The sequence below is a fragment of the Cucurbita maxima genome, unplaced genomic scaffold, assembly GCF_002738345.1.
Source record: "Cucurbita maxima cultivar Rimu unplaced genomic scaffold, Cmax_1.0 Cma_Scf00002, whole genome shotgun sequence".
Lineage (NCBI taxonomy): Eukaryota > Viridiplantae > Streptophyta > Magnoliopsida > Cucurbitales > Cucurbitaceae > Cucurbita > Cucurbita maxima.
Window position 1 is genome coordinate 1,171,225 of NW_019272018.1, and position 26,409 is coordinate 1,197,633.

The 26,409-nt window shown below is 37.2% G+C and overlaps 3 protein-coding genes, 1 long non-coding RNA gene and 1 pseudogene across 5 annotated transcripts in view; 3 read left to right on the top strand and 2 right to left on the bottom strand.

The window, feature by feature from the left end:
* The window catches only part of LOC111470288, a 22,574-nt gene extending 10,938 nt beyond the window's left edge, over positions 1–11,636 (top strand). The window contains exon 2 of the long non-coding RNA XR_002715012.1: positions 11,523–11,636. This is a non-coding gene — a long non-coding RNA (uncharacterized LOC111470288). The remainder of the gene's footprint in view (positions 1–11,522) is intronic.
* LOC111469632 (BTB/POZ domain-containing protein At3g05675-like) lies at positions 73–3,003 on the top strand. 2 transcript variants are annotated; one of them, XM_023114976.1, is made up of 3 exons: positions 73–203; positions 235–1,453; positions 2,472–3,003. In XM_023114976.1, exons 2-3 carry the CDS (start codon positions 290–292, stop codon positions 2,739–2,741), a joined length of 1,434 nt encoding a protein of 477 aa, XP_022970744.1. In that variant the 5' UTR covers positions 73–203; positions 235–289; the 3' UTR covers positions 2,742–3,003. The 2 variants fall into 2 exon arrangements, with proteins under 2 accessions (XP_022970744.1, XP_022970737.1); XM_023114969.1 differs by having other exon boundaries at positions 73–1,453.
* On the bottom strand, positions 3,370–4,710 carry LOC111470241 (annotated as a pseudogene).
* On the top strand, positions 5,202–8,593 carry LOC111470147 (NADH dehydrogenase [ubiquinone] iron-sulfur protein 8, mitochondrial). Its single transcript, XM_023115651.1, has 8 exons — positions 5,202–5,373; positions 6,411–6,489; positions 6,680–6,733; positions 6,848–6,939; positions 7,027–7,140; positions 7,891–7,958; positions 8,023–8,134; positions 8,219–8,593. The coding sequence occupies exons 1-8, from the start codon at positions 5,320–5,322 to the stop codon at positions 8,312–8,314; spliced, it is 669 nt and encodes a 222-aa protein (XP_022971419.1). The 5' UTR covers positions 5,202–5,319; the 3' UTR covers positions 8,315–8,593.
* LOC111469462 (probable LRR receptor-like serine/threonine-protein kinase At2g16250) lies at positions 9,928–15,318 on the bottom strand. The gene is made up of 4 exons (XM_023114738.1): positions 13,051–15,318; positions 11,958–12,086; positions 11,790–11,812; positions 9,928–10,729 (listed from the first exon to the last, which is right to left on the bottom strand). The coding sequence occupies exons 1-4, from the start codon at positions 14,853–14,855 to the stop codon at positions 10,116–10,118; spliced, it is 2,571 nt and encodes an 856-aa protein (XP_022970506.1). The 5' UTR covers positions 14,856–15,318; the 3' UTR covers positions 9,928–10,115.
* Positions 15,319–26,409: the final 11,091 nt, after the last annotated feature.

Consider the following 26,409-nt stretch of genomic DNA (forward strand, 5'->3'; position numbering starts at 1 on the left):
AAAAAAAAAAAAAAAAAAAAAAAAAAAAAAAAAAAAAAAAAAAAAAAAAAAAAACGGAAGCTAATTATATAAGTCCCCAAAATCATCCAATTATCCATTTCCCTTTCAATGGGAGGTTCCATATCTAGAACAATCTGCATTCTTCTCTGATAATGTATTCTTCATCTTCTTTCCAATTGATTTTCCAGCGTTGATTGCGTAAGGAAACTGTAAATTTCATCAGCGAATTGCAACGCCTGTCCTTTCTTTCGTGAGGGAACTGTAAATTCCACCACCGATTCGCAAGGAAATGACCGCCGGACCTTCGAAGAAGAGGCAGCGGGTTCAACAATCCGCCTCCACCAGCCGCCACTCCTCCGTCATCCCTACTATCGACTGCTCCTCCTTACCAGATAAGTCCTCCACAGAAGTCTCTAAAAAGCCCCTTAATCTCCGCCGTAATTCATCGTTTTCCTCCATCGCCGCCTTCAACGACGCCTCCACTGCCGATATCCTCCTCCGTCTGTATTTAGAGGTTACTCCTTTCGATTCGTCTGATTCCGAATTCATTACGTCTTCCGACGTCCAGATTTATCTCCATTCGCATGTTCTTCGCCGATCCAAGTACTTTTCTGCTCTGTTATCCGATCGATGGCAGCCTCAGAAGGATGATGATTCCAGTCCTTTGAGATTAGGTTTTGGTGTCCCGGCGGCGCATGGCTCCATGGATAGCCATTTGGCTGTTCTTGAGCTTCTTTATGTCGATGATATGACGGAGGCTATAGATAGCGCGAAGACGGCGTTGGATCTCCTCCCTGTCGCGCTTAAATTTCTTTTCGAGGATTGCGTGAAGTCCTGCGTTCGATTCCTCGAGGCCGTGCCGTGGACCGATGAAGAGGAAAAGAGAGTTATGAATTTGATACCATTTCTGCAGGAGGAGGAATCGAGAGAGCTTCTTTCTAGGGTTTCGCCTGGCCGGAATGATTCCTGCGAGGAAATGTTGCAGGGACTCATTTTAGCTGCCATTCATAACTATCCCAATATGGCTTTCGTGAAGGCATTTGTGGCGAAGCTTTTGAAGGATTTTTCATCGAAGGAGTCGGCGAAGAGAGTGCTGAAGCGGGCATTCGAGACGAGCTTGAAGGTCGTGAAGGAATCATTGGAGGAATATTCGAGCCCGAATTTTAGAGGAGATCATAACGAGACGGAGGCCATTCAGAGGCTGAATTTGCATACTGCAATGACGAATGCTAAGCATTTGTCGTGGCTGGTCGAGAGGATGATTGAATTGAGGGTGGCGGATGTTGCTGTGGTTGAATGGAGTGAACAGGCTTCTTTTACTGCAGATTTACAGAGAGCATTTCGAGACGATGCGTGGCGGGGCATTGTGCCGGGGTTTCCTTCGGTTCTTCTGCGATGTACCTCGAAGCTTGCCAATGCTGTTGCTGCTGGTACCATTTTGGCCACTAAACAGGTATCAACCATCTTGCACAATCTTTCCAACTTCTCATCGGTTCATGGTAATGTGCTGTCCGTTTGATTTTTTGAAAGATGGCAAAGGTCTCTTTTGGTGTTAATCTGATTGTAACAGCCTAAGTTAGGCTGATATTGTCTTTTTCTTCTCCTCAAAGGTTTTTAAACCCTTCTGCAAGGGATAGGTTTTCAAGTTCTCCTCCCAACCGACGTGGGATCTTACAATCTACTCTACTTTAGGGCCAGCGTCATCATTTTGTTCTCCAATTAATGTGGGACTCCCCAATCTTTGCTGGCACACTGCCTCGTGTCTACCTCCCTTCGGGGCTCTGCCTCTTTGCTGGCACCTCGTGTCTACCTCCCTTCGGGGCTCTGCCTCTTTGCTGGCACCTCGTGTCTACCTCCCTTCGGGGCTCTGCCTCTTTGCTGGCACCTCGTGTCTACCTCCCATCGGGGCTCTGCCTCTTCGCTGGCACTTCTTGTTGTCTTCCTCTCTTTGGGGCTCTGCCTCTTCGCTGGCACCTCGTGTCCACCTCCCTTCAGGGCTTTGCTTCTTCGCTGGCACATCGGTGTTTGGCTTTAATACCGTTAGTAAGTCCACAACTAGCGGATATTGTCCTCCTTGAACTTTCTCCGTCTTTGGGGTTCCTTATTTGCCTCCCCTCTTTGGGTTTTCCCTTCTGAGTCTCTCCTCCTTGGGCTTTCCCTCCCTCCATAAGGTTTTTAAAATGTCTCCCCAAACCTGGATCTTACAAGTTATTAATAATATAGTTAGCAAATTTTGTCTAATTTTCTAATGGGGCCATGGTTTGCTTGAGATTTCTTGCGTACAATGGGAAGGTCCGAGAGTAATGAGTTAGTCCAAAGGCATTTTTGAGGAAAAGACAAAGCCCCTTTTTCTTTCTTGCTTGCTTTTGTAATGAGAAACGAAATTCTTAATGTAGCTGTTTGGGCGTGTGGATTGATTAGAAAACTGCTTAATTTATACTTGGTTTTCACTTGTGGTTCTAACATTTCAGGTTAGAAAGAAGCTGGTCAAGCATTGGCTTCCGGTTCTGCTTGTCAGCAAAGACCATTCCCCCTTGCTTTCCAGCAACAAGAATCTGTGTATGGAGCTGGAGGAAACATTCCTAAGAATCATTTCTACCCTTCCTTTGTCTGATGCACAGGAGTTGTTGCAGCAGTGTCTTAGCTTCACCAGAAATGTTGATGATTGCCCCCACCTATTCAAAGGATTTAACACATGGTTTCGACGCGCAATGCATCCACCACAGCCAGAGAAACTTTGATAAAAAAGGAAACAGCGACTTCGTACTGTGAGTCGCGATTTCCTATCTCTTTTTATTGTGCATATTGGAAGTGGAAACTTAAACTTTGTATATAAACCCAGAAAGGTTTCCTTCTGCAACTGAAATGGTCTCCTTGGATGCTCTTGGTGTACCTTTTCTCATAAGCACGATGTTTCTTTTGTTTTTTTGGCTGCAGTTGTGATGTAAATTAGGTTAAGAAGCTTATAGTTATCTAAATCTATTGGCAACTCATCTTTTTCCTTCTCTTTGTTTGTTTTCTTTTGAGTTTTGGGCAATATTTCAGATCAGAGTTGTTGGAGAAATGTTAATTCAAGTAAAATGTAAGTTGAATGATAGAAGGGCTGTAGGCATTGTAAACTCGGGCGGTGGGCGGGCGTGAGTTCTAGTTTAACCTTACTCTTTGGACAATGTCATAAAGAGAACCCCTCTTGAGGTTAATATTGGTTTTGACTTATGGGAGGCTTGTTAAGTATCCTATCTGAAAAATGGTAATGTAACCGGTGGCAACAACACACTGAATTTCAATTCAAGTCTGCATATTTAGAGCATAGAGAAAATTGCATGCATGTTATTGAACAAAATCCATAGCAACAAAGAAATGCCCTATAACAATTCAATCTCTCAGCATATCCAGAAAAGGTGGCCGCGTTGCATTAACAATGATCAAAACTTAGAAGCAGTTGTCTATATAATTCTTCCTTGTTTTAAATGTATCTTACAAAGATTAATAGGAAAGATGAAAAACCTCGCAAGTCTTACAAGGTGTGCTCTCAGCTACCAGTCATTGAACTGTATAGTCGATTCAAATTTGTCTTCCCGGTCTTTATGTCACAAAGGTGTTGCAAATCCTATAACATAAGGTATAATGATGAAGTTAGGATATGAAATCATGCTATACAAGATATGTATGAGTATGGATGACCATTCAATATGAAAGTTATGGATTATCATTTACCTTAGTGTATTTCATAACAGAGTCAAATTTGCTTTTAGTTCTCCATGTTTTACGCATAAGCTTATATGACTCTTCCTGGACCTACTTATGATTTTGGTTTTTGAAATTGGGCGAACATCTCAAAACTCAAAAGAATTCTTCTAATAAGAAACTAAACAAAGAAGTTATCAGTAAACATGAACCATCTTACTTTTCAAAAACAAAAAGATGAGAACAAAATCCTTCTCAGACTAGGGTTGAGAGTTCAAGGCAATCAAAATTCAAAGCACATTGCATATTCTATACAGATAAGAAGGCCATTGCCGAACTTCTTCAAATTCCTTCAAGAGATAAAATTGGGAAAGAGCAACAATAGTGCAAAATTTCCTGATAGAAGTGTTGCAGAACAACGAGAACATAACAGAAAGTTAACAAAACAAGATCCGAAATCATACGAGCAAAAATCCTCTCCGTATCGCCGAAGGATATGCACATAATCATAAGAACAGTTTATATAGAGAAACGGCGAATAAAAAACCTTCAGAAAGCCAGCTCCCGCAATGCGAGTCGACGGCAGTTTTGGACGTCAACCGAGCTGAGGCGCGGCGCTATGGAGTGGCATCAGAGACTCCATAGTAGCCAAAGACGAAACAATCCTGGAGTAAAATAAAGTACGACCGATGAAAAATGGAAGCAAATCAAGTATTTTCAAGATCCGAAAAATTTCAAATACAGTAAATTAACAGATTGCAAAGAAATTCCAGCACGTCAACGACTGAATGAAATTGCAGAATTTGAAGTAAAAGTACCTGGAAACGGAAGTGAGGCCTTTGGAGGAAGAAGAATCAGGCATTGGATTTAAGGTTTTACGAACCGGTGTTCTGGTCTGGCCGTCCATGGACCTTGAACTCGTCGCCGTGAGAACTGATCGGCAAACGGAAGCCATTTCTGGTCGTCGGGAGTAGGCGGAACACAGGTTTTTCTCTACTCACCGCCTTGGGAACTGACTTTATAACGGGAAAATTTCTCTGCTTTTTCTAGGATATATATATATATATATATATATTCAACTTAGGGCGTTTTTTCTGTGAAGTTATTAAGTATAAAGTTTTTAGTGGGCGTAATTATTTTGTGTTTGGAGTTAAATAATCTATTTTATTTTGAAATTATCCTATATGTTTTTAATTATTTTAATTATTCAGTTTATTATATACATTTTCCAAAATTATACGTAACCTCAATATTTAAAATATTTTATTGAAATTTCAATAAAAATATTCATAAATATCGACGTCAACAAATAATTGATGAAAAATTATAAAATAAAAAATAGAAAAAAATAAAGTAATAAATAAATATTTTACACTTTTTAAATATGTTATCCTTAGCCGTCTGCTATTTTTATGGGCCAGGTTGGTCATAAGTTTGGGCTATTTTTATATTTTTGCCAGAACAAAGCCCATATAAAAGCCCAAGACCAGGCCGAAGCCCAAGAAGCGGCGTTTTATCGACGGTAAAGCGGAACGATTCAGGGACTCGGTGATCAGTCTGCAGAAACATTTCGGAATCCCTCCCCTGTGAGTAGCGGTGAAAAACATTTCTTAGAGAGAGCCACCGTTTGCGATGGCTGCGATCTTAGCTCGCAAATCCCTTCTTGCTCTTCGTGCTCGTCAGTTTGTAAGCAATCTTCTCTTCTTTGCCCTGATTTTTCTAATCTTCCGCCCCCCTCCCCCCCTTTTGCCGGTGATAGACTTGTAAGAGCTAATTGCCTGGATATGGACGACGTTGTGCTTTTATTTTGTTTTGAGCTTTCTGGCGTTTGCAATTGAATCGAGGTTTTCTGGGTGGCAATTTGTTTGTTTTAGTTTAGATATTCGAATCGTTGAACGGATGGTTTTTATTTTTTTATTTTTATTTTTTAAATTTTATCTTTTTTCATACAATTACGGTCATTTTGAATTGTTATGAGAAGTTTATCTGTTCTTTTGGGTTTGTGTTTCATTACTAATTCAATTGGGACAAACTTTTCGATATGCGATTGAGACTGTCTGTCCTTTCTTTCCCCTAACAAGGAAGGATTTATAATTTTAATGTCCCATTGGAGGGAGATTATGTTTAGAAAGAGGAACTTGAAGTACTAACTACTGGCCGGCTTTTGATGGTTAGGCTGTTTATGCAATGCAATTTCCTGAACTTTTCTGGAAAAATGTAGGCTATTTTCTAGATAGGTCGCCAAGATCTGTGGATGGTTTCCGAAATTTTGGGGGTGATGTTTAAGATATCTTGTATGTTCTTTCCTTGAAATTCATGTATTTGCGGTTGGGAAAATAAAAGGAGATTAGCATTATGGTGTTGTGTGGCTTATTTTGCTTAACTAGATTACCTGTTACTTATCCCCTAAGCTTTATTATTTATCTATTTCTATGTTGGGATGGGAGGGTTCTGTTCAATTTTCACCTTTGAAGGTCTTTTAGTGTTATTTGCTTTATTTGTTTATTAAAAAAAGTGTTATTTTCTTTGCTGTGAATGTTTCACTTTGATATTTGATGAAACATATTATTTACTGAGCTTTAGTTGTCAATGGAAGTATTCACAATATTGATTGAAAACTTGATAGTGATCATGCTATATAAATCATATTCCTCAATTTTTGTAGTTGTAAGAACGTTTTGTACCCTTTATTTTATTTATTATGTGTAATCTTCTGTTGTTAGGCCATCTCTGGGCAAGCATTGCAAGGTTCTCCGTTTCATGGTCTCCGGTCAAGTGCACACTTGTACAGTACCAAAAGAGGTTTTGTTTCTGGTTCTCATCATCTTAATAATTATACTCGTATATCCATATTGGCATAATTAATCACTGCTGAACCAAGCAGTGTGCATATGATCCACAGGATGCAAACTTATTTGTTTTTTCCTGCCATAAGGGTGCTATGGGTATTTTTCTTACCTTCAAATTCTTTTCCATCTCATTACTTCTGCAGAGGACGAAGAAAGAGAGCAGCTTGCCAAGGAGATGTCGAAGGATTGGAATTCTAGTAATTTTATATTTTCTTCTAGTTTCTTCACTGTTTCCTTTTAAATCTTTTTCAGTTGTTCGTTCTATTAGGTTTGACGGTTGTTACAAAAATTTATTTCTTGGCTCTTTGTAGTTTTTGAGCGTAGCATAAACACTCTATTTCTCACTGAAATGGTACGGGGTCTGATGCTGACTCTTAAATACTTCTTTGAGAAAAAAGTCACTGTAAGTGTCTTTCAAACAACTTTCTGTAGCACTAAGCTAAAATTCTTGTTGATCCTGATTTCTGATTATTGTTCATGTATCGTGTAGATCAATTACCCATTTGAGAAAGGCCCACTAAGTCCTCGCTTTCGAGGTGAGCATGCCCTCCGACGATATGCAACTGGAGAAGAACGATGCATTGCATGCAAACTTTGTGAAGCTGTAAGAATTTGGATCTATAATTTTAAGTTTTAGTTTAAATCATTTTGGTTTGGACAATATATTTCTACAACAAAATGTTAAAGAAGTCTGTAGCACTATAGCTTGGTCATTATTTTACCATCTCTTAATGCATTGAAGCACATATTGTCATTTTTAGTCAAGTTGAGAGTCGTACAAGGATAGAATGTAGAACGTATGTAAGGTGATCTTGACACGCCATTAATTCTTGACTTAAAAGTGTATTTGAGAGGGGTTCCTTATATCCTTTGGGAATTAAACTTTATATTCAGACATTGCTGGTTCTATGCATGGGAAAATGTGTTCTTTAAGATTATAAGTGTTTAGTGTATACAGCCGCTAGTTTATGCTCTTTTGATCCATAAAACTCATGATTTACTAGGTAATATAGTCTCAAGGTCTTTAGTAGCCATGTTGTTTCTTGTCTTGATCGCCTATTATTAGTTTCTGTGATGGTTAGAATTCAAGTTTGTAGAAATGGTTACTTTAGGGTGAGTTTAGGATGCATTATGAATGAAATGGTTTTAAGTGAAGCACTTATCTTGTTTACATAATATGTTAGCCGGCCATGGTTGGAATACTTTTGGTTTTTATTTCTTAAACAATTATGGAGATAAATTCGATATTTTAAAATGGGCTACATTTGAGCATAAGCTTAGCTGATCATTACTTTGTGTTGTGGCTTTGAACTTATGCTCGTTATTCGATTATTCTATTGGATTTTCTTGTTAGATTTGTCCTGCCCAAGCAATCACAATTGAAGCCGAGGAACGAGAAGATGGTAGTCGTAGGACCACAAGGTGATCACCTCCACAACATCTCTTTATTCTATTATCGGTATCCCTAATTAATCTTAATTTTCAGGTATGACATTGACATGACCAAATGCATCTACTGTGGATTCTGTCAAGAGGCATGCCCTGTTGACGCCATTGTTGAAGGTCCCAACTTCGAGTTTGCCACAGAGACTCACGAGGTTGATCTTATTACATTTTGAATGTTATGGTAAGCTACCAACGTTGGTGATGAATGTAGGCTCATACTTTCTGTGATTTTGTAGGAGCTTCTCTATGACAAAGAAAAGTTGCTTGAGAACGGAGACCGCTGGGAGACTGAGATTGCAGAGAACCTTAGATCTGAAAGCCTCTATCGCTGATACATTTGCCAATGGTGCACTCTGCATTTAACTTTTCTTTAGTGCCATTCATAATAAGATAAACCCGAGCATGTTGAAATTATTTTGTGTTCTTGGTATACATGAGTTGAGAACTTAGTTCTTGCTTCTTACTACGTCCCAAGTTTGGGATTTTTCTGACATCTTTTGTTTTTCTTCCCAATAAAAATGGGAATGGTATGGTTTCTCATGGAACAGTCGTAATGTAGGTAAAATTTGAACAATGTCACCATTATCTCACCAATGTTCTTCCAGAAAGCATCAGAAATGTGTCAATTTGATTAACAAAGTTCACTAGACTACATTCCTTAATATTCGATGCTGGAGAGAAATAAGATTGTCTAACCAAGGCTCGTACTTGGAAGGTTTGGTATGAAGCATATTATATATAAAACTATTTAAGGGCTCATCTTTTCTTTGTACCAAAGACCTTGGTCCTTGTGTTCTCAAGCTTTTAGTTCTTGCCCCTTTAAACATTCCCCTACGACACTTGTGGGGTCTTATGGTTAGTGAACAACTCGATCTGAATGTATGCCCAAGAATGTCTTATGGTTAGTGAACAACTCGATTTGAATGTATGCTCAAGACTTCATGCGTTTTTTGTGATATAGTATGATACCCGCATCTAGGGCACCTAGGGCTTCATGCGTTCTCTAAATACCTACGACCAATGCTTCATGTTCCTTGTGCGTGTGCGTAGTGTTTGCTATCATAGAACCATGTTACACTACACAGGTCTTTAGGGTATCTTAGGTTGGTACCTAGTTGTCTTCTTATCATGGTAGGCTTAGGGCTTGGGTTGTGCATTCTTAATGTGGTCCTTGTTTTTAAAGCATCATCTTAGATTCTTAGGTTTCTTGGGTTGTAGCCCTAAGAGTTCTCTCCTCCGTCTTGAGGCAAAATCAAACCAAAACCTATTGAGTCACAAACATTTATTTACCCGCATAAATCTTTCTTAAGCATTTTGTCTCTTGGTATCCATAAATGTCTTTAATATAGTTCCATTCTTTTTCTCATGGTTCATATACCAAATATATTTTAATCCCCTCGTGAGATTTTGCATGATTACCCTTATAATCATAAATGAACCTCATAAAGTTTCATAACATTTGGAGTCCTTTAAAATCTTGAGACATTTCATAATTCTGTTAGTATTATTTTAGTTATTTATCATCCATAACATGTTCTAATGATCTTGAAACTTGCATTAATTTCTTTAAACCATGAAATAAGACTCCTTACAAAATTTCAAGTCATTTAGAAGCCACTTGGGTTTCAAACCAATGGTGTGTAGTTATAGGGGCATTTTGGTCATTTTACACTTATACTTGGGACATTTTGGTCATTTTACACTTATACTTGGTTTAGCCACTTGCAAAAGGTCCTCACAAGGTACAAAAGAGTAAATCTCAACAATGCAAAACATTAGAGACGTTCACAAAGAAACTTTTCTTTCAACTTAATCTATGTGTCAGTTAAGGTCGAGCTAGACAGCTTAAGCTAGGACAGACATGAGTGACCGACCCTCCTTCCAAAGAAAATTGGATATCTATGTATCATGTGTGTACAGCATTGGGAGCATTGGGAGGTGGAAGTGCAGAAGAGAAGTATGATAGGTTTATAGACTGAACTTTCCTTCTCCAACAAAAGAGAATTGGCTTATATTCCAAAAACTACAAGAAACAAATGATCAATTACAGAAAAAATGCAAGCTAAAACCAGCTCAATCTCAAAGTGTGCTGTGTTATTAACAAAGAATCAACACCAAACCAATGTCTCCCTCCTACTTATTCTCCAATCTTTCCATGTCTTGAACTTCAGCTGGTTCTGGGAATATCTCCTTCGAATGTCGTCGACGAGACGACGAACGTTCGCCGCCACCATTCCGATCACTTCCTTGCGAACCCATCGTTCCTGATCGTTTGAACCTACTTCCGCCTGCTTTAGACAAGGAGGCTGATGGAAGCATTGTAACATCCGAAAGGCTCTGGTGCCAGCTATCGAACAAAGAAGCATTCCAAGAACTTCCAATGGAAGTTGATCGAAACTGTCTCGAGCTCGAATTCTCTTCCCTTACTACCTTCAATGGGTTCTCCAAAGCCTTGAGGATGTATTTCATCACGGGTCGCCTCGAAGGTTTCGGATTGAGACAGGACTTGGCAACAACAGCCACTGCCCACGCTTCTTCCAACAGATCTTCGTCCACGATCAATGACGGATCCAGGATCTTTGTCACGAGTTCCTTGTTGTTTATGCTGATGCAGGGTAAGGTCTGATCTAACCATTCGCTGATTTCGGTATCTGGGACGGCACTGATCCCGAGCTTTCCTGTTACAAGCTCGAGCAACACCTTTCCGAAGCAATAAACATCATAGGTACAAACTGCTGTCTGCAAACCTGGTTGTTAAAAGGGATGAATTATTCTGCTACGCATATAATATGGAAGGACGTTGTTTCAATTATGTTATTGAGAACGTTCAAATGGTTACTTTAAGGTTGAATGTTATGACTCAATTCTCAAATAGAGAGAAGCAAAGGAAAATAATTCTCCAATGTTTAGGCAACAGTCGGACCGTTTCATAAAAACGCACAGATCAATACAGTCCATATGGGTCCAACTATCATTGTTGATGCTCGAACTTCACCCTATCCCTTAGATTTAAGAACCAAGAGTAACAACCCAAGTCCACCGCTAGTCGATATTGTCTTCTTTGGGCTTTTCCTTTCAGACTTCCCCTCAAGCTTTTTAAAAAGCGTATGCTAGAGAGAGATTTTCACACCCTTAGGAATGCTTCGTTCCCCTCTCCAACCGATGTGGGATCTTACAATCCACTCCCCTTCGGGGCCCAGCGTCCTCGCTGACACTATTTCTCCCCTCTTCAATTGATGTGGGATCTCACAATCCATCCCCTTTCGGAGCTCAACGCCCTCGCTGGCACTTGTTCCCCTTTCCAATAGATGTGAGATCTCACAGTCCATCCCCCGTTGGGGTTCAGCGTCCTCGCTAACACTCATTCCTCTCTCCAATCGACGTGAAATCTCACAATCTACCCCTCTTCAAGGCCCAGCGTCCTGGTTAACACACCGCTCGGTATTTAGCTCTGATACCATTTGTAACAGCATAAACTTACCGCTAGTAGATATTATCCTCTTTGGGCTATTGTGAGATCTTACGTCAGTTGGAGAAGAGAACAAATTTTTTTTATAAGGGTGTGGAAACCTCTCCCTAAGAGACGCATTTTAGAAACCTTGAGAAGAACCTCGAAAGGGAAAGCCCAAAGAGGACAATATCTGTTAGCGGTGGGCTTCGGCTATGACCTTTAGACCCAATTCAAGCTGAATTCTCCTTTCAAGGGTATTTTCCTCCAAATGAGAACAATTCAATATTGACATGAATCACAAACTGGTGTTGGGAAAACAATTATAAACACGAAAATCGAACTAGTTTTCTACGTACCTAAAGAGGCCTCCTCAGATGACCTGCACATCATTGAGAGAAGAGTATTATCAGAAAAATAATGTAAGAACATTATCATACAATGATCAAAGAACTCAAACAGAAACAGATATCACAAATAGAGAACAGACAATGATAAGCAGATTCATGAGTTGAAAAGGTACTTACTGTGGCAATCTCAGTAGCTTGGTACTTCTGCTCGGTTGGGCTTCCCCTTGTTGGCCACAGACATGGCTCAAGCTTCCAAGCCGGACTTCAAATTTATCATCAAGGAGTATGCTACTCGCTTGAACATCTCTTCATTACCAAAAGAAAGCATTGTTAATATTTTTATTGTTAGGATGCACATTAAGAAGATATTGTTCGTTTTGACTCGTTATGTATCGTTGTCTGTCTCACGGTTTTAAAACGTGTCTACTAAGGAGAGGTTTTCACACTCTTATAAGGGATGCTTCATTCCCCTCTCCAACCTATGTGGGATCCTCCCCCTTGAGAGTCAGCATTCTCGTTGCCACACCGCCTGGTGTTTGGCTCTAATACAATTTGTAACAACCCAAGCCCACAACTAGTAGATATTGTCTGTTTTAGCCTGTTACGTATAGTCGTCAGCCTCATGATTTTAAAACGCGACTACTATGGAGAAAGGTTGTGGCAGCCAGACACCGAACGGTGTGCTAGCGAGGACGTTGGGCCTCCAAGGGGGGTGGACTGTGAGATCCCATATCGGTTGGAGAGGGGAACACCCAAAGGTATGGAATCCTCTCCCTAACTGACGCGTTTTAAAACCGTGAGGCTAACGGCGATACGTAGTAGGTCAAAACGGACAATATCTGCCAGCGGTGGATTTGAACTGTTACAAATGGTATCAGAGCTAGACACCGGGCAGAGTGCCAATGAGGACTTTGGGCCTCCAAGGGGGGGTGGATTATGAGATCTTACTAATTGGAGAAGGAAATGAAGCATTTCTTATAAGGGTGTGGAAACCTCTCTCTAGCACACATTTTAAAAACCTTGAGAGGAACCCCGAACGGGAAAACCCAATGAAGACAATATCTGTTAGTAGTGGGTTTAGAAGGTTACAAATGGTATAAGAGTCAGACATCATAGTGAGCCAGATGCTGGGCCCCAAGGGGGTGGGATTGTGAGATCCCACTAGTTGAAGAGGGGAACGAAGCATTCCTTATAAGGACGTGGAAACCTCTCCCTAACAGACGCGTTTTAAAAACTTTGAGGGAAAGCTCGAAAGGAAAAGCGAAAGTACCTATGCACGAGAGGAGGAGTAGAATGATGATGCAGAAAACAAAGACCCTCAGCAGCTCCTAATGCAATTTTAAGCCTTGTAATCCAATCCAACGACTGCAAACACTCCTCATCACTCATAACTTTCTTGAACAACGAAGCTGATAAGTCACCATTTGGGAGAAATTTATACACCAAAAACTTCTCATTTTCATTCTCCAAGCACTGACCAATAAAAGGAACCAATCTTATATTTGAAACATTACTCAACAATTCCAATTCCACCAAGTAACCATCATTAGCTCGACGCAAATCGACTCGTTTGATAACGACACGAATCCCGTTCTGCAATACACCATAAAAAAGATCCCCTGAATGACCATGTTTAAGAAGGTTCAAATCACTAAAACCATTACTTGCTTGAACCAACTTGTCATACTTGAACGTTTCTCCTAAACTTGCATAATCAATCAACAACCGAGGAGTCGGTTCGACAGCCTCCGCAGGAAGAACAGGTCCCACGACGCCTCTTCTTCGATTAATAGTTCTTCTCTTCCTCCTCCATAGGAAGATTAATATCAGCAACACTATTAGGAAGATAACAACACTCCCACCAATAACACTGCCTAAGATAACACCATTCCTGTTGCTCTTCTTCGATGATACTTCTGCTATCGGATGTTCGGTAGGCTCGAGAAAGCCGAAAGTATCGAAAATGAGTCCCCTTGCAGAATAGAATGACGTACATACAGCCAACGTCCTCTGTCTAGACACATTTTGGAGGCAGTTACTCACGAAGGATACGTCGGTAGGAAGATAATCAGGAACGTTTCCTTCGAAGTAATTTCCCGACAGATCGATGACACTGAATCTCCTCAATATGGATGTAAGACTCCCATAAAAAGTATTCTGAGATACATTAAGAACAGCACCAGTAATGTTAAAACTCGAGCTATAATTTGGTAGCAATCCTGTAAAACTATTCCTAGACACATCAAGAAGCTGCAATCTAGACATTGACCACAACCCATCAGGGATTAAGCCAGTAAAGTTGTTATCTTTCAGATCCAAGGATTGCAACCGTGTTAACGTTCGAAACAAACCGTCACTCAATGAACCATCGAGCGAATTGCTCCAGAGTACCATACTTCGCAAGCTCGTTAATCCTCTCAACTCCAAAGGAAATGTTCCAGACAAAGAATTGACACTCAAGTCAAGGTCAAGTAAGCTAACAAGCCCTCCAAGTTGAGCTGGTATTGAAGAAGTCAACATGTTTTTCGAAAGGTTTAGATACCGAAGCTTCAATAGGCTCCCAACGCCCGGAGGGATCGACCCGGATAAGTAATTAGAAGAAAGATCAAGCCGAGATAGATGTCGAAGCGATGCAAGTGACGATGGAATAGAGCCAAATATAGAACAAGACCGTAGATCAAGCACTTGCAGCAAGCTGAGATGATGTCCAAACCACTGAGGAATGACACCAGGAAGAATGAAGTTAGAAGCATTAAAGGACTGCAAAAGGGTCAAATTAGCCAAAGGTTCCACAGAAAATTGAGGGTTCTTCCTACCAATACTTGTTCTTCTAAAGCCACCAATATTGATATCAGTTACTCTACCATTCATACACTTGATACCCTTCCAGCCTATGCAAGGGTGAATCTTTATAGGCCACTCCTTGGTTCTCAAACCCAACGACGACCTGAGCTCGAGTAACGCAGCTCGTTCGGCCCGGGAAGAACTCGGTGAATCTTGTTGTTGGAATGTGGGCTCAAAGAACAACAAGAACAAGAATGCGAAGTGTATCATAAGTTGCTTATCATAAACCATTGTTCATAAACAAAATCCAACACTGAAATCCTACAAATTCCCATCCCTCTCTCACAGTTTTCTATAACTTAACTCCCAAAATTCCATTATGTTCTTCCCCTGTTCCCCAAAAATCCACTTTGTTCTTCAATTTCTCTGATTTACAGAGATGGGTATCAAAGAAAAACAAAAACCCACCAAGAAAAACAGAGAAATGACAGTAACATAACAATTTTAGAGAGAGATAGAGAGAAAGAGGAATGTAAATTAGTGAAATAAGAGAGTGGTTATCACTTTCTCTCCCTCTTTCCCAACAGCCAAGCCGGAAACTTGGTGTATCCGCCACCGTCCACGGCGGGTTTCGCCGGAAACTTGGTGGCTTTGAAACGCCGGCACTGGAATCCGAAAACTAAGCTCCAACTTCTGCGGCTGTTCACGGCGGAGGGGAGGAAAAACAGGGGATTTGGAAGTGGGGTTTGTATGTTTTGGGAGATTTGCGTGTGCCTAGAAAAATTGCAACTTTATTTAAAAAAAATTTGTTGGCAATTTGAAGATGGTGACGAGAAAAAGGGGTTGTGATCATTTGAGAGGTCAAAGCATTAAATTATGAACCTTAAAGTCAGCATTTTTGTTCAAATGGAGCTAACTACAACAATCACCCTTAGAACATGGAGGGATTGATCAATCTAGTTAATTATGTTTGGATAGATCATGTCTTAAAGTTTATATATATATATATATATATATATATATTTTTGTTTAAAATTATTTAATACTGAAATATAATTTGTTTGACGTAAGACTGAAAAATTAAAATTAAATTTATAATGTTTGAATAATTTTTTTTTATATTTGAAGTGATATATAAATGAGGAAGATTAAAAAAAATTAGATATTTTTTTTTGGTAGTTTTTTTGAAATGTTTTAGAAAAATAAATTGAGAAATGAAAAATTATGTGTGAGTTAAAACTTATATTTCAAATAAAAACTAAATTAATAAAAATATTCTAAAATTTTTTATTTTTTAGTATTGTGTTTAAAATACCGTTGAACTTTTAAATTTTTAATAATTTAAAAAATACCATTTATTAATATTTATACGTCTGTCTACACGTTAATGAAACATTAACATTTGGAAGATCAATAATATTTTTAAAACACTTTTTTAAGTTAGAGTATGATTTTCAACTTTTAAAAATTTTAAAAGTAATTTTTTAAACAAATATAAAATTTTATTAATTTAGCTTAAATAAAAAATAAAAAAAATCAAACAAATGAAGGAAGTGAGAACTATGATGATATGAGGCTTAATCTCGAGGGAGGGTGCCTTAATCATTACCAAATGACTCCAACTTTTCCAATAAAAAAAATAATAATTACCTTTTTCTTCAAATATATATATTATCCAATAATTTTAAGAATTTAATAATTCATACCACATGACTTTCCAAAAAAAATCAAGATTTTAATTTTATACTTTATGGGTAGATAATATCATATCATTGTGAGAATCCATTGTTCATATCAGTGGTATTAAAGTCATGTCTTTATCTTAACTTAGTCATGTCAGTAGAACTCTCCAGTGTTAAACAAAAAAGTTGTGAGCCTCAAAAGTGTAGTCATTGTAAAGATATGTGGTATTCTAGAGAAGAGGAGTCGTCTAGATAATGCTAGACAACATATAAATATGAATATTTACGAGGAAACTCAACGGTTTACTTTGTACCTGGGAGGATTGTTGGAGTTTCAAATTGGCTAATTAAGAGGAAAATCATGGGTATATAAACAAGAGACACTATCTTTTATTAATATGAGACTTCTTTTTAAAAACCAAACGTACGGACAATATTATGTCATTCTCATTCTCGAGAGTTAAAAAACCTTAATAATAAGTAATTTGAGGAAATAGTTTCTAAAATAAAATCTTATATATTCTCTCCTATTTAGTTTTTAAGATATATAAACCCTAGTCGTTGTAGAGTTTTCTATCCTCGTATTACCATGTATATTTCTCCTTCTCTCTTCAGGTTCTTTATGTAGATCAAGTGTATGAGTAGTCCAATCCTAAAAAATGGTATCAGAGTTAGAAGAGTCACCATAATCTATAAAGATAGAAAGTTCAAAGATCGAGATTAAGAAGATTGAAGATTATCTATATCAGAAAGATTTTCGCAAACTCCTGTCCGGGATGAAACCAGGTTCTATGACCATGGTACAGTGGAAACTCAAGGCTTGGTAGTCTCTAAGTTTATCTAGTTGATGTTGTCCAAAAACGTAGTGGACGCTCAAGGTTTTGTAGGCTTTAAGGTTGATCCATTTGACGTTGTTTAGAAATGTAAGTTCAAAGATCGAGATCAAGAAGATTGACGGATCCAATATCGATTATTAGAAAATGTTGATTGAAGATTATTTATGCCAGAAAATCTTCATGAACTCATCCCGGGTGAAGCTGGATTCCTTGACCATGGCATAGGGGAAGCTCAAGGATTAGTAGGCTCTAGATAATTTTGATGTTGTCCAACAACTTAGTGGAAGCTCAAGTATTGGTAGGTTTTAGGGTTGATCCAGTTGACATGTTTAAGACACGTGGGGTTCAATATTATCAAGGAGAAGACATCTATGGAAGGTGTTAGAATATTAAAATAATAATAATAATAATAAAAAAAAAAAACTATTGCACAAGATAGCTAGAAAAATGAGTCTGAATGTTAATTGAAGACTTCGCAAGTGCACCATGAGGGCCCGATTGGACAGGGTAGTTGTGTAAGTCAAAATCAAGAATGGGTTTGGTTGAAGCAAAACTTCTTAGGTGCAGAGGAGTCTTATCCATCAATGAAGCAAGAAGGTGGAAGTGCCCCAAGTAGAGTAAGCAAGAGAGAGGCAAACGATGCCTGTAGAAGTTCTCCAAGAAGTGATCACAAGTGTATTCCTTGAGACATCGTCTCGTGTTTAAGGTGGGTAGTTTCACAAGAAATGTCAAGACCAACATTTACTCGAGAAAGAGCACCCGACTGTATGTAAAGGATATAGAAGAATAAAGTTGAGGAAATACAAAGAGGAGAGTCAATGTATCGTTTGTCACATGAAGGTAGCCGAGAAAAAAGTTACTTGAAGTGTAGTACCAACCAGTAAATGGATTATGTTAAAAGCTTCTAGGCTTTACTTCAATAAGAGTTGTGGATATTATGAGAAAATGTTGTGGATGAGCATGTGAGCCTCACTCTGAGGAGTTACCTGTCGTTTACGGAGGTTTTTCTCCTCAAAATTCTTCCTCCAGAGCCATTTTTCATGATTCTTATCTAGATTGACAGGATCTATATGTATATAATGATTTAAAACGGTTATAAAATCACGTCTCACTTATATATGATTTGGAATGATGGTAGGAAATAGTAAAAAGTATAGCTAGATTGTATGAACCGGAGTGCACTCAATGTTTGAGATAAATTTAGATAAACTAGACTATGTGAATCCAATGATTGAGATACTCAACATTGGTCCGAGATGAACTCATCAATCTCTAAAATCATATTAAAAAATAGTACCGTTCAAACCAACCAAACTTTTTATAAAAATCGAATTAATATGAGTTGAACCAGATCAAACCGATTGGATGTAGCTGATCCGAGCAACAATCCCTCACCAGTTTTCGTGTTTGATTACAAACATTTCTTTAATATCTATACGGAACAATTTTAATTATATCTAAACAATAAGAGATAATTGATAACAATTTTTTATATAAAATATTTAAAACAAAGAGCATTTTTGAAAATCCAAACCAACCCTAATTTTTGTTTCTATGGAGTGCTTTTGCCTCTAAGTTAGAACCACAACTAGTAGATTTTTTTTTTCGGGAATATTTAGTCAAGTCAAAGAATGAATCAAAGGTATATTAAGGTTTGGTATTTAACTATGAAGACTACGTGATCTGTTGGGTACCACATATTTTCGTGTTTGTGATCTATTGGGCACCACATATTTTCGTATTGTAAATTGTCACAAGTTTTTATTTAATTTAGTTGTTAACTCTCATGAATTTATAACCCTTGATTAAATAAGAATATTATTAATTTGGTTATTAATTTTGTAACCATTTTAATATTAATTCCATATCGTTTGATGATTCAAACAATTGTCCCTATATAATGGGCTTGTCTCGCAGGTTGTGTCACATTACATTTCTTGAGTGACCATTTTGGTGAGAGTTTTTGTGGTGTGAGAGTGAGGTATTCACTTGTAACACTTTGATTATTAATGATTGGTTGCTACCCGTGGATGTAGGAGAACTTATTTTCTCTGAACCACGTAAATATCTTGGTGTCTCTTTGTGTAACTCCCTTCATTGTGGTTGTTAGTACATTCATTCCGCTTTCGCTACAACAATCGGTATCATAGTTTTGTGGTTGTAGCATTTGCCGCACAACAAGTGGTATCAGAGCCTAATTGTGGTATTTGGGGTATTGTGAAAGTTTTGATCTCATCGACCACTAGACGTGCTCACAACCGTGCTTATCTTCTTGAAAATCATTTTTTCAAGAATTGTGTTTTTCTACTTTCATCCAGATTACTTATTACAAATGGCAGAGTCATCTGGAACTAAATCACGATGTGTACCGAGAATTTTGAGTTATAATCTCGGAGTAGAGAAATTTGATGCAACCAATAATTTTGGTGTTTGGCAAGGCGAAGTTAGCGATTTGCTGACCATGCAAGACCTAGATGCTTGTCTCGAAGAGGAGATGCCAGAAGACATGACAGACGCCGAATGGAAGATGTTAAATCGACAAGCTTGTGGAATTATTCGATCCTGTCTTGGCAAGGATCAGAAACATCCATTTGTGAAGGTGACCATGATGAAAGAACTATGGGACAAGCTTGAGGAAAAATATAAGCAAAAGAGTGTGGGAAATAAACTCCATTGGAAGAAAAAAACTCTTTTGTTTTGACTACGAGAAATGTATCTCAATGACTGAACATTTGGATGATTTTAACAAAATCATCACCGATTTGCTCAATCTGGATGTTATTATTGATGACGAAGACAAAACATTGATGTTATTGAATTCTTTGCCGGAATCCTATGAATTTTTAGTAACCACCCTACTACATGGAATCATTGATCTTGAATTTGAAGATGTTTTAAATGCATTGATGAATAATGAGGTGCAAAAGAAGGACAAGGAGGCATATCAAGACTCTAACTCAAATATTCTCACTGCTCGTGGAAGGACTTTTACTTGGAAAAGAGCGAACGTGGATAGTCTCGATCAAAGTCGAGAGGTAGATCTGACAATTGGAGAAAGTTTGATAAAAATGAGTGTGCATATTTTCGACAGGAAGGCCATTGGAAGAAAGATTGTTCGATCTTAAAAGAGAAGGGTTGAAGTCCCATGTGGTTAGAGATGACGACACTGATATAAATAATGCCTTGACGATCTCCTTATCAGTCAGCCAAATCAGTGAATGGATTCTTGATTCTGGGTGCTCCTATCATATGTGTCCCAATGGAGAGATGTTCTTGGACTTCAAAGAGTTCAATGGTGGAGTTGTTTATATGGACAATGATAGTACTTGCAAGATGATGGGAATCGACTCAGTACAAATCAAGATGTATGATGAGGTTGTACGAAAACTCAATGATGTGAGGTATGTCCCTGACTTGAAGAAAAATTTGATTTCCCTTGGCGTTCTAGATGTGAATGGTTATTGTATCATTTTGGAAGGAGGGAATTTGAAAGTAGCTCGTGGAGCTTTGGTGGCAATTAAATGAACTAGAAGAGGTCGCATATACTACCTCAACGGAACCACAATAATTGGGCATTCTGCTTTGGCAAGTACGAAAGAACAAGACATATCGAAATTATGGCACATGCGACTTGGGCATGCTAGTGAGAAGATGCTCCTGACATTGGTGAACCAAGGAGTCTTCAAGGGTGTCACAACTGTTAAAATTGATTTTTGTGAACATTGTATATTTGGTAAACAAAAAAAATGTGAAGTTTGATACTGCCATGCACCAAACAGAGGATATCTTGGATTATGGTCACGCTAATGTATGAGGTCCCACGAAGAATGTCTCATTGGAAGGAAAGAGGTGGTTTGTCACCTTTATTGATGACTACTCGATGAGAGTTTGGATGTATCTGAGGCACAAAAACGAAGTTCTCCAAATCTTCCTGAAGTGGAAGAAAATGGTAGAGAATCAGACGGACAGAAAAATCAAAAAGTTGAGATCAGACAACGGTGGAGAAATTCGTTCGCATTGAATTGGATGTTTTTTTTTTTCCATTTGAAGGGAATCAAGATTGTCCTCATAATTGATAGATGTGGATGTTCATTTGAAGTTTCCTTTTTACGAATTTTCTCATTACTCTTTCGATTAATTCAAAAAATTGATTGATTAATTCTTTGAATGTGACATACTATATCAAATCGATAAGCCGTCACACTTTAAAAATAAATATGACTCTTGAAAAATCTAAATAATAATTGAGTTTGATGAGTTATTTGCACCGTTTAATTTTTTTTTTTTTTTTTTATGTATAATCATTAATAACGAGAATATATAGGTTGGGTTAAGAAAATATATTAGACTAACTCGAAATTTCGGAGTGATTGAGTTTGACTAGAGTAGCCTTAATAGAGTACACAACCCAACTCATAAAGTGGACCAAGGTGCATTGTAGGAATGGTTGCACCTAGTCATGGTGTTTGACTTAAAGAATAGTTAGCACGAGTTAGATCGTGTCAAGACATGTGCCAACACACGCCCATACGCATTTATAGGCCACCGATGTCCTGAACCTGCTTTATCGAGTTGTTTTTGTAGAGGAAATTCCTTCAATGATTGATTGAATCTCAAAAAGGTTTGGTCAACGCATCTTCGCAACTTAAAAATCTAAAATATGCAAATTTTTGCATACGTGCAAAGGACACGATTTTAAAAGATGGATTGAATCTCATAAACGGGTTTGATTAGTTGATTCTGTTAGCTTAGAAAATCAAGATGGTTTTCAGAGTAATTTTTAGAATATCAAATTTGGAGAATTCGGTAACTTAAGACCGAACACAACATTTATAAAACTCGAGGTTAGACTGAATCCAAATAAAGACATTACTAGGGTGAATGGCCCAAAAAACCTCACACCCTCATGATCCAATATATAAAACTCGGGAGATGCTCGGTTCAACCTTTTTCTAAAAACTTTCTATCGAGAGAAGGTAAAACTCTAGGTTAACTCAAGTATCGATAGAATGTAAAAACTCGGTCGAAAGTAGCTAAAACTCAAACCTCACTCTCTAAACCTAAAACGGGTGATTTTTATAAATATCATGATAATTTTTTATTTTATAAATGCAAGTTTGCGATTTTGGAAAATGGTTGGAAAGATGACAATAAAGGATGACGTGGAAAGACAAAGAAAGAGTCAACCAGTTTTAGTGGTCAACACTCTGAAAAGTCGGTCAATGTGAACCCATTTCTCTCTTTCTCTCTCATTATTATTATTATTATTATTTCTTCAAACAAAAAAACACAAACAGTTATTAGTTATTTTACGGTTATCGTCGTACTTACTTTCAGGTGACGATGTTTAATTGTTGGTGTTGGGATGTTAGTTATTCGAGATCACCACCACAATACCTCAGATGGTGATAACTAATTAGCGTTAATTGCAAGTTGGTTATTCATTATTATTATGGTCATCGTGGGATCATGAATTTCTTTTCATGGAAAGACTACCTACAGTGCACGAATAACTATTCAATGAGATTCTTCGTTTTCGCTTGATTAGCCATATAATAGTTTGCATATCTAATTTGGAGTTCCTTAGGGAGTATTTTCGCCTCGTTTTAAAATGATTTTTAGGTAAATGCAAAGTCGTACTGTTGGATGATGAAAGTCTCACATCGGCTAATTTAGGGAATGATGATGAGTTTATAATCAAATAATACTATCTCCAGTGGTATGAGACCTTTTGGGGAAGCTCAAAGCAAAGTCATTAGAGCTTATGCTCAAAGTGGAGAATATCATACTATTGTGGAGAGTAGTGTTCGTCTAATAGTAGCATCATACTCGGTCAACAAGTTCATCCTACTATAATCATTTAAAGCTTTTTACGTGTAGATTTTTATTCGATAATTAAAGCGATATTAAAAATGTGGAAGAGCTTTCACTTCATTTGTGTCAACGCCCAGGTTTGACGAATGTGAACCATTGGACTATGCTCCAATGGCTGTCTATGAAGATCCACAAGGATGAAGACAAATGTGGTGGTTTTAGCCGTTGGATCAAAACCTCACCTTTTTCAATTAAACTAAATTAATGAAAATACCAATAAAACTTTATTAAATATATAATTATAAGAAATGATAACACTTTTCGAAGATGAGGATGAGGAATATAATCTTAGTTTCGGACTCTGTTTAGTTATTTGTAAGACGAAGAGACTACAACAATTAGAGGATGATTATGTTATATGATATAAAACGTTTACAATTTGTTGCCATATCAAAATCAAGTATTCTTAAATAATTCAATTTATATGTTTTTTAGAAGGGTTTATGTTAACCACTCAAAATTAATATAGAAGATACAAGTGTTATCCAAAATGATTGGGTTTAAAGCGTCTATGAGTACCTCTGTGAGTCTACCGTCAAATTCTATGATTCAACCCTAGATAGGTGGTGGATACTACGAAACTGGAGTACGATGAGGCAAAATAAATTTTCAAAGGAGCGGTGAAATGGGTAGAGATCGAAAAATACACTAATGATGAGAACTCTCTACTCAACCGACACTAATACCGAGAGACAAAAATGAAAAGTACTTGAGCCACGATAGGCCAATGGTAATTAGAGGGTATTTTAGACAATTCACAAACTTAAAAAGAAAATTGGGTTATATAAAATTAAATGCATTGCGAAGGAGTGGCCAAGCAAACTTTGATTTTTCTTATGTAATGCTAAAAATCTAGAACAACTACCCAATCAAAAGTCAAAATTATAGATTTTTATGCAACTCTATGATTCCAATAATTTTTTATCTGATTAGAGATGTCTATGTGACCCGTGGAGATAGGAGAGATGTCCTCCCAAGGAGTCTCCCCCGTCTCTGTCTCCTCCGTCCACACCACTTATTTCATTTTCTATTTTCATTTTTTTCTTGTGGGAAAATTAGACGTGACACGATATTGGATGTAGATCAGGATACTCTTTTTCTCCGACCCATTTATCTAACACAGAAATTGTTTTTTCGTACCTAACCTATCCATAGATGGATTCACCCTTGAAGTTAAATGACATGTCTAGGTCTAATATTATTCTTAATACATTAATAACAAATTTATCCTCAATCCCATTTAGCTCCATTCAAATTGATTACCCATCCTATTTGTGTTTTTGAAATCCCATTTAAATTTGTTCTTAAATTTTGAATGGATTTAATTTTTAATATGTATAGGGATTGGATCCAAGAAATCTTTAGATCCATATAAAATTTTAGATTATTAAATGAGTGACTCAAACAAAATATGGTACATAATCCAACCCAAAGCTAAAGAATAATTGTCTAATTGTGTTATAAATGTCCTTTCACCTATTGAGTTTTATATCGTAAGAATCAAGTTTGCATTTTGGGTCATTTATTGATTATTCTTTTAAATGTTAAGGCTATGCGGTACACCATTTTTTAGGGAATGACAAGATGCACTTGTACGTCATTAATATCGCAATCAGAAGCCATGACACATGTATAAGTTGGTAAGCATGGGAAGGACAAAAGTGATGATGGGTAGTAGTTTCTTAAAACGAAACAAGGAATCTTATTCGTTTGAGTATTAATTACAATATGATTTGAAGGGCCACATCTAGAAAATGAGTTTCTTCTTGCACGAGATGGCTCCACGGAGCGTCAAGCCTATCATCGTGAACAATCAAAACAACAACAAATATTAGATTAAAATCAATGCAATGTGTTAAGATGACACAACAACGCGATCTAGATAAATACAAAGAACAGTAATGAGAAAATGTAATGAACAATACGGCTGAAGGTTTATATTGATGGCTCCAAACAAATAGAATAACTCATGCTTAAGGATATATATTATATATGGTGGCACTATATAGATAGTATATCGATAATATATAGATAGATAGTATATAGATAGTACTATCTATATATATGGTAATTTGCGTTTCATACCTTAAGTTTTTTTAATTTACCTGAATAAAGCTATATATGGTAAATGTAAATACTTGACCTACGTTTAATAATTCAAGTAAATTAAAAAAACTTAATATATGGAAGACAAAGGTTCTTAGTCTTAATCTCATTTTCTACTGGGATAATCACCATTCAATCACTAGGAGCTCATGTATAGTTAATCGTGCGTTCATTTACCCATCTTTAATTCAATTCCTTGCGAGAGTACATTTTTCTTCAATTTTCATAATCACGACATGTGACGCAATTTCGTTGGTAGGTGTGTAGATTGGGTTGAGTTGGCTGGAGCAAGTCGTGCCTCAGTTCCAGTTCGAGGAGATTAGACGACACGTCTCCACAAATTGACCTACGCATAGTTCCAGCGAAGGGGCGACATGTGTCTACCGCCTACCGCTTTACATGCTTCTCCGCCCATGTATCCTCAAACCAATTTCTTTGAAATTTCATATATTTTCATACAAAATTCGAATCAACTCAGTTCCTTCACTAAAATTTAGAGTTTTAATACTTTTCTTATAATTATTATTAACTATAGTTTAAAATGGACCAAAACTAAGAATTTACCAAATCTTGCAATTTCTTCATGATCGCTAGAATGTCATCTTCTAATTAGAATCAACTTCAGCATCCTTCATGAAACTTATGTGAGATTCCTCCGGGAACAACATATTTAAAAATCATAATCTAATTTCTAGAAAAACTCTCGGATTTGAAGAAAAAACAAATTCAAAAACCTAAAATTCATTCATGTTCATCTTCGATTCTTGATAAAATCGAGTGATTTAAAAGTCTAGAATAGATGTCCTCAACCTACTTAGCATGTCTTGTCTTGTGAAGAAGCACACATGAAATTTCAATTTCAAGCTATTGTTTGGAGCGAATTTCGACTTTCCCGATCTAAAAAACCTAAAACTCCTTTTTTCTTTTTCCCCTTTCTCCTTTCTTCCTCTTTAATGATCCAAGTAGGGTTGGTAATTTTCTTGAGTTCTTGAGTTTTATTTTTTAATCATTTTTCTATTATATTTAATCTTGAAATCGGGTCTATAAAGTCTTAGAAATTTGACTTTAAAAGGAAAAATCGGGTATTTAATTGTTCACCAAGGCTAACCCTCCCTTCCAGACTAACAACTTTTTTGTTCGAACACTTTAGAATTGAATATAAACTCTCATGATTTTGTTTTAAGTTTTCCATACCAATGAGATAATGTTCTTTACTTATAAACTCATGATATTTCTCTTCATTTGCTTACCTGGAATAATTTCTTCCAATAATCCTCAACAAAGACATTTAGCAGTAACGATAAGTAAAAAATCTATCAATATAGACAAAAAAAAAAAAAAAAAAAA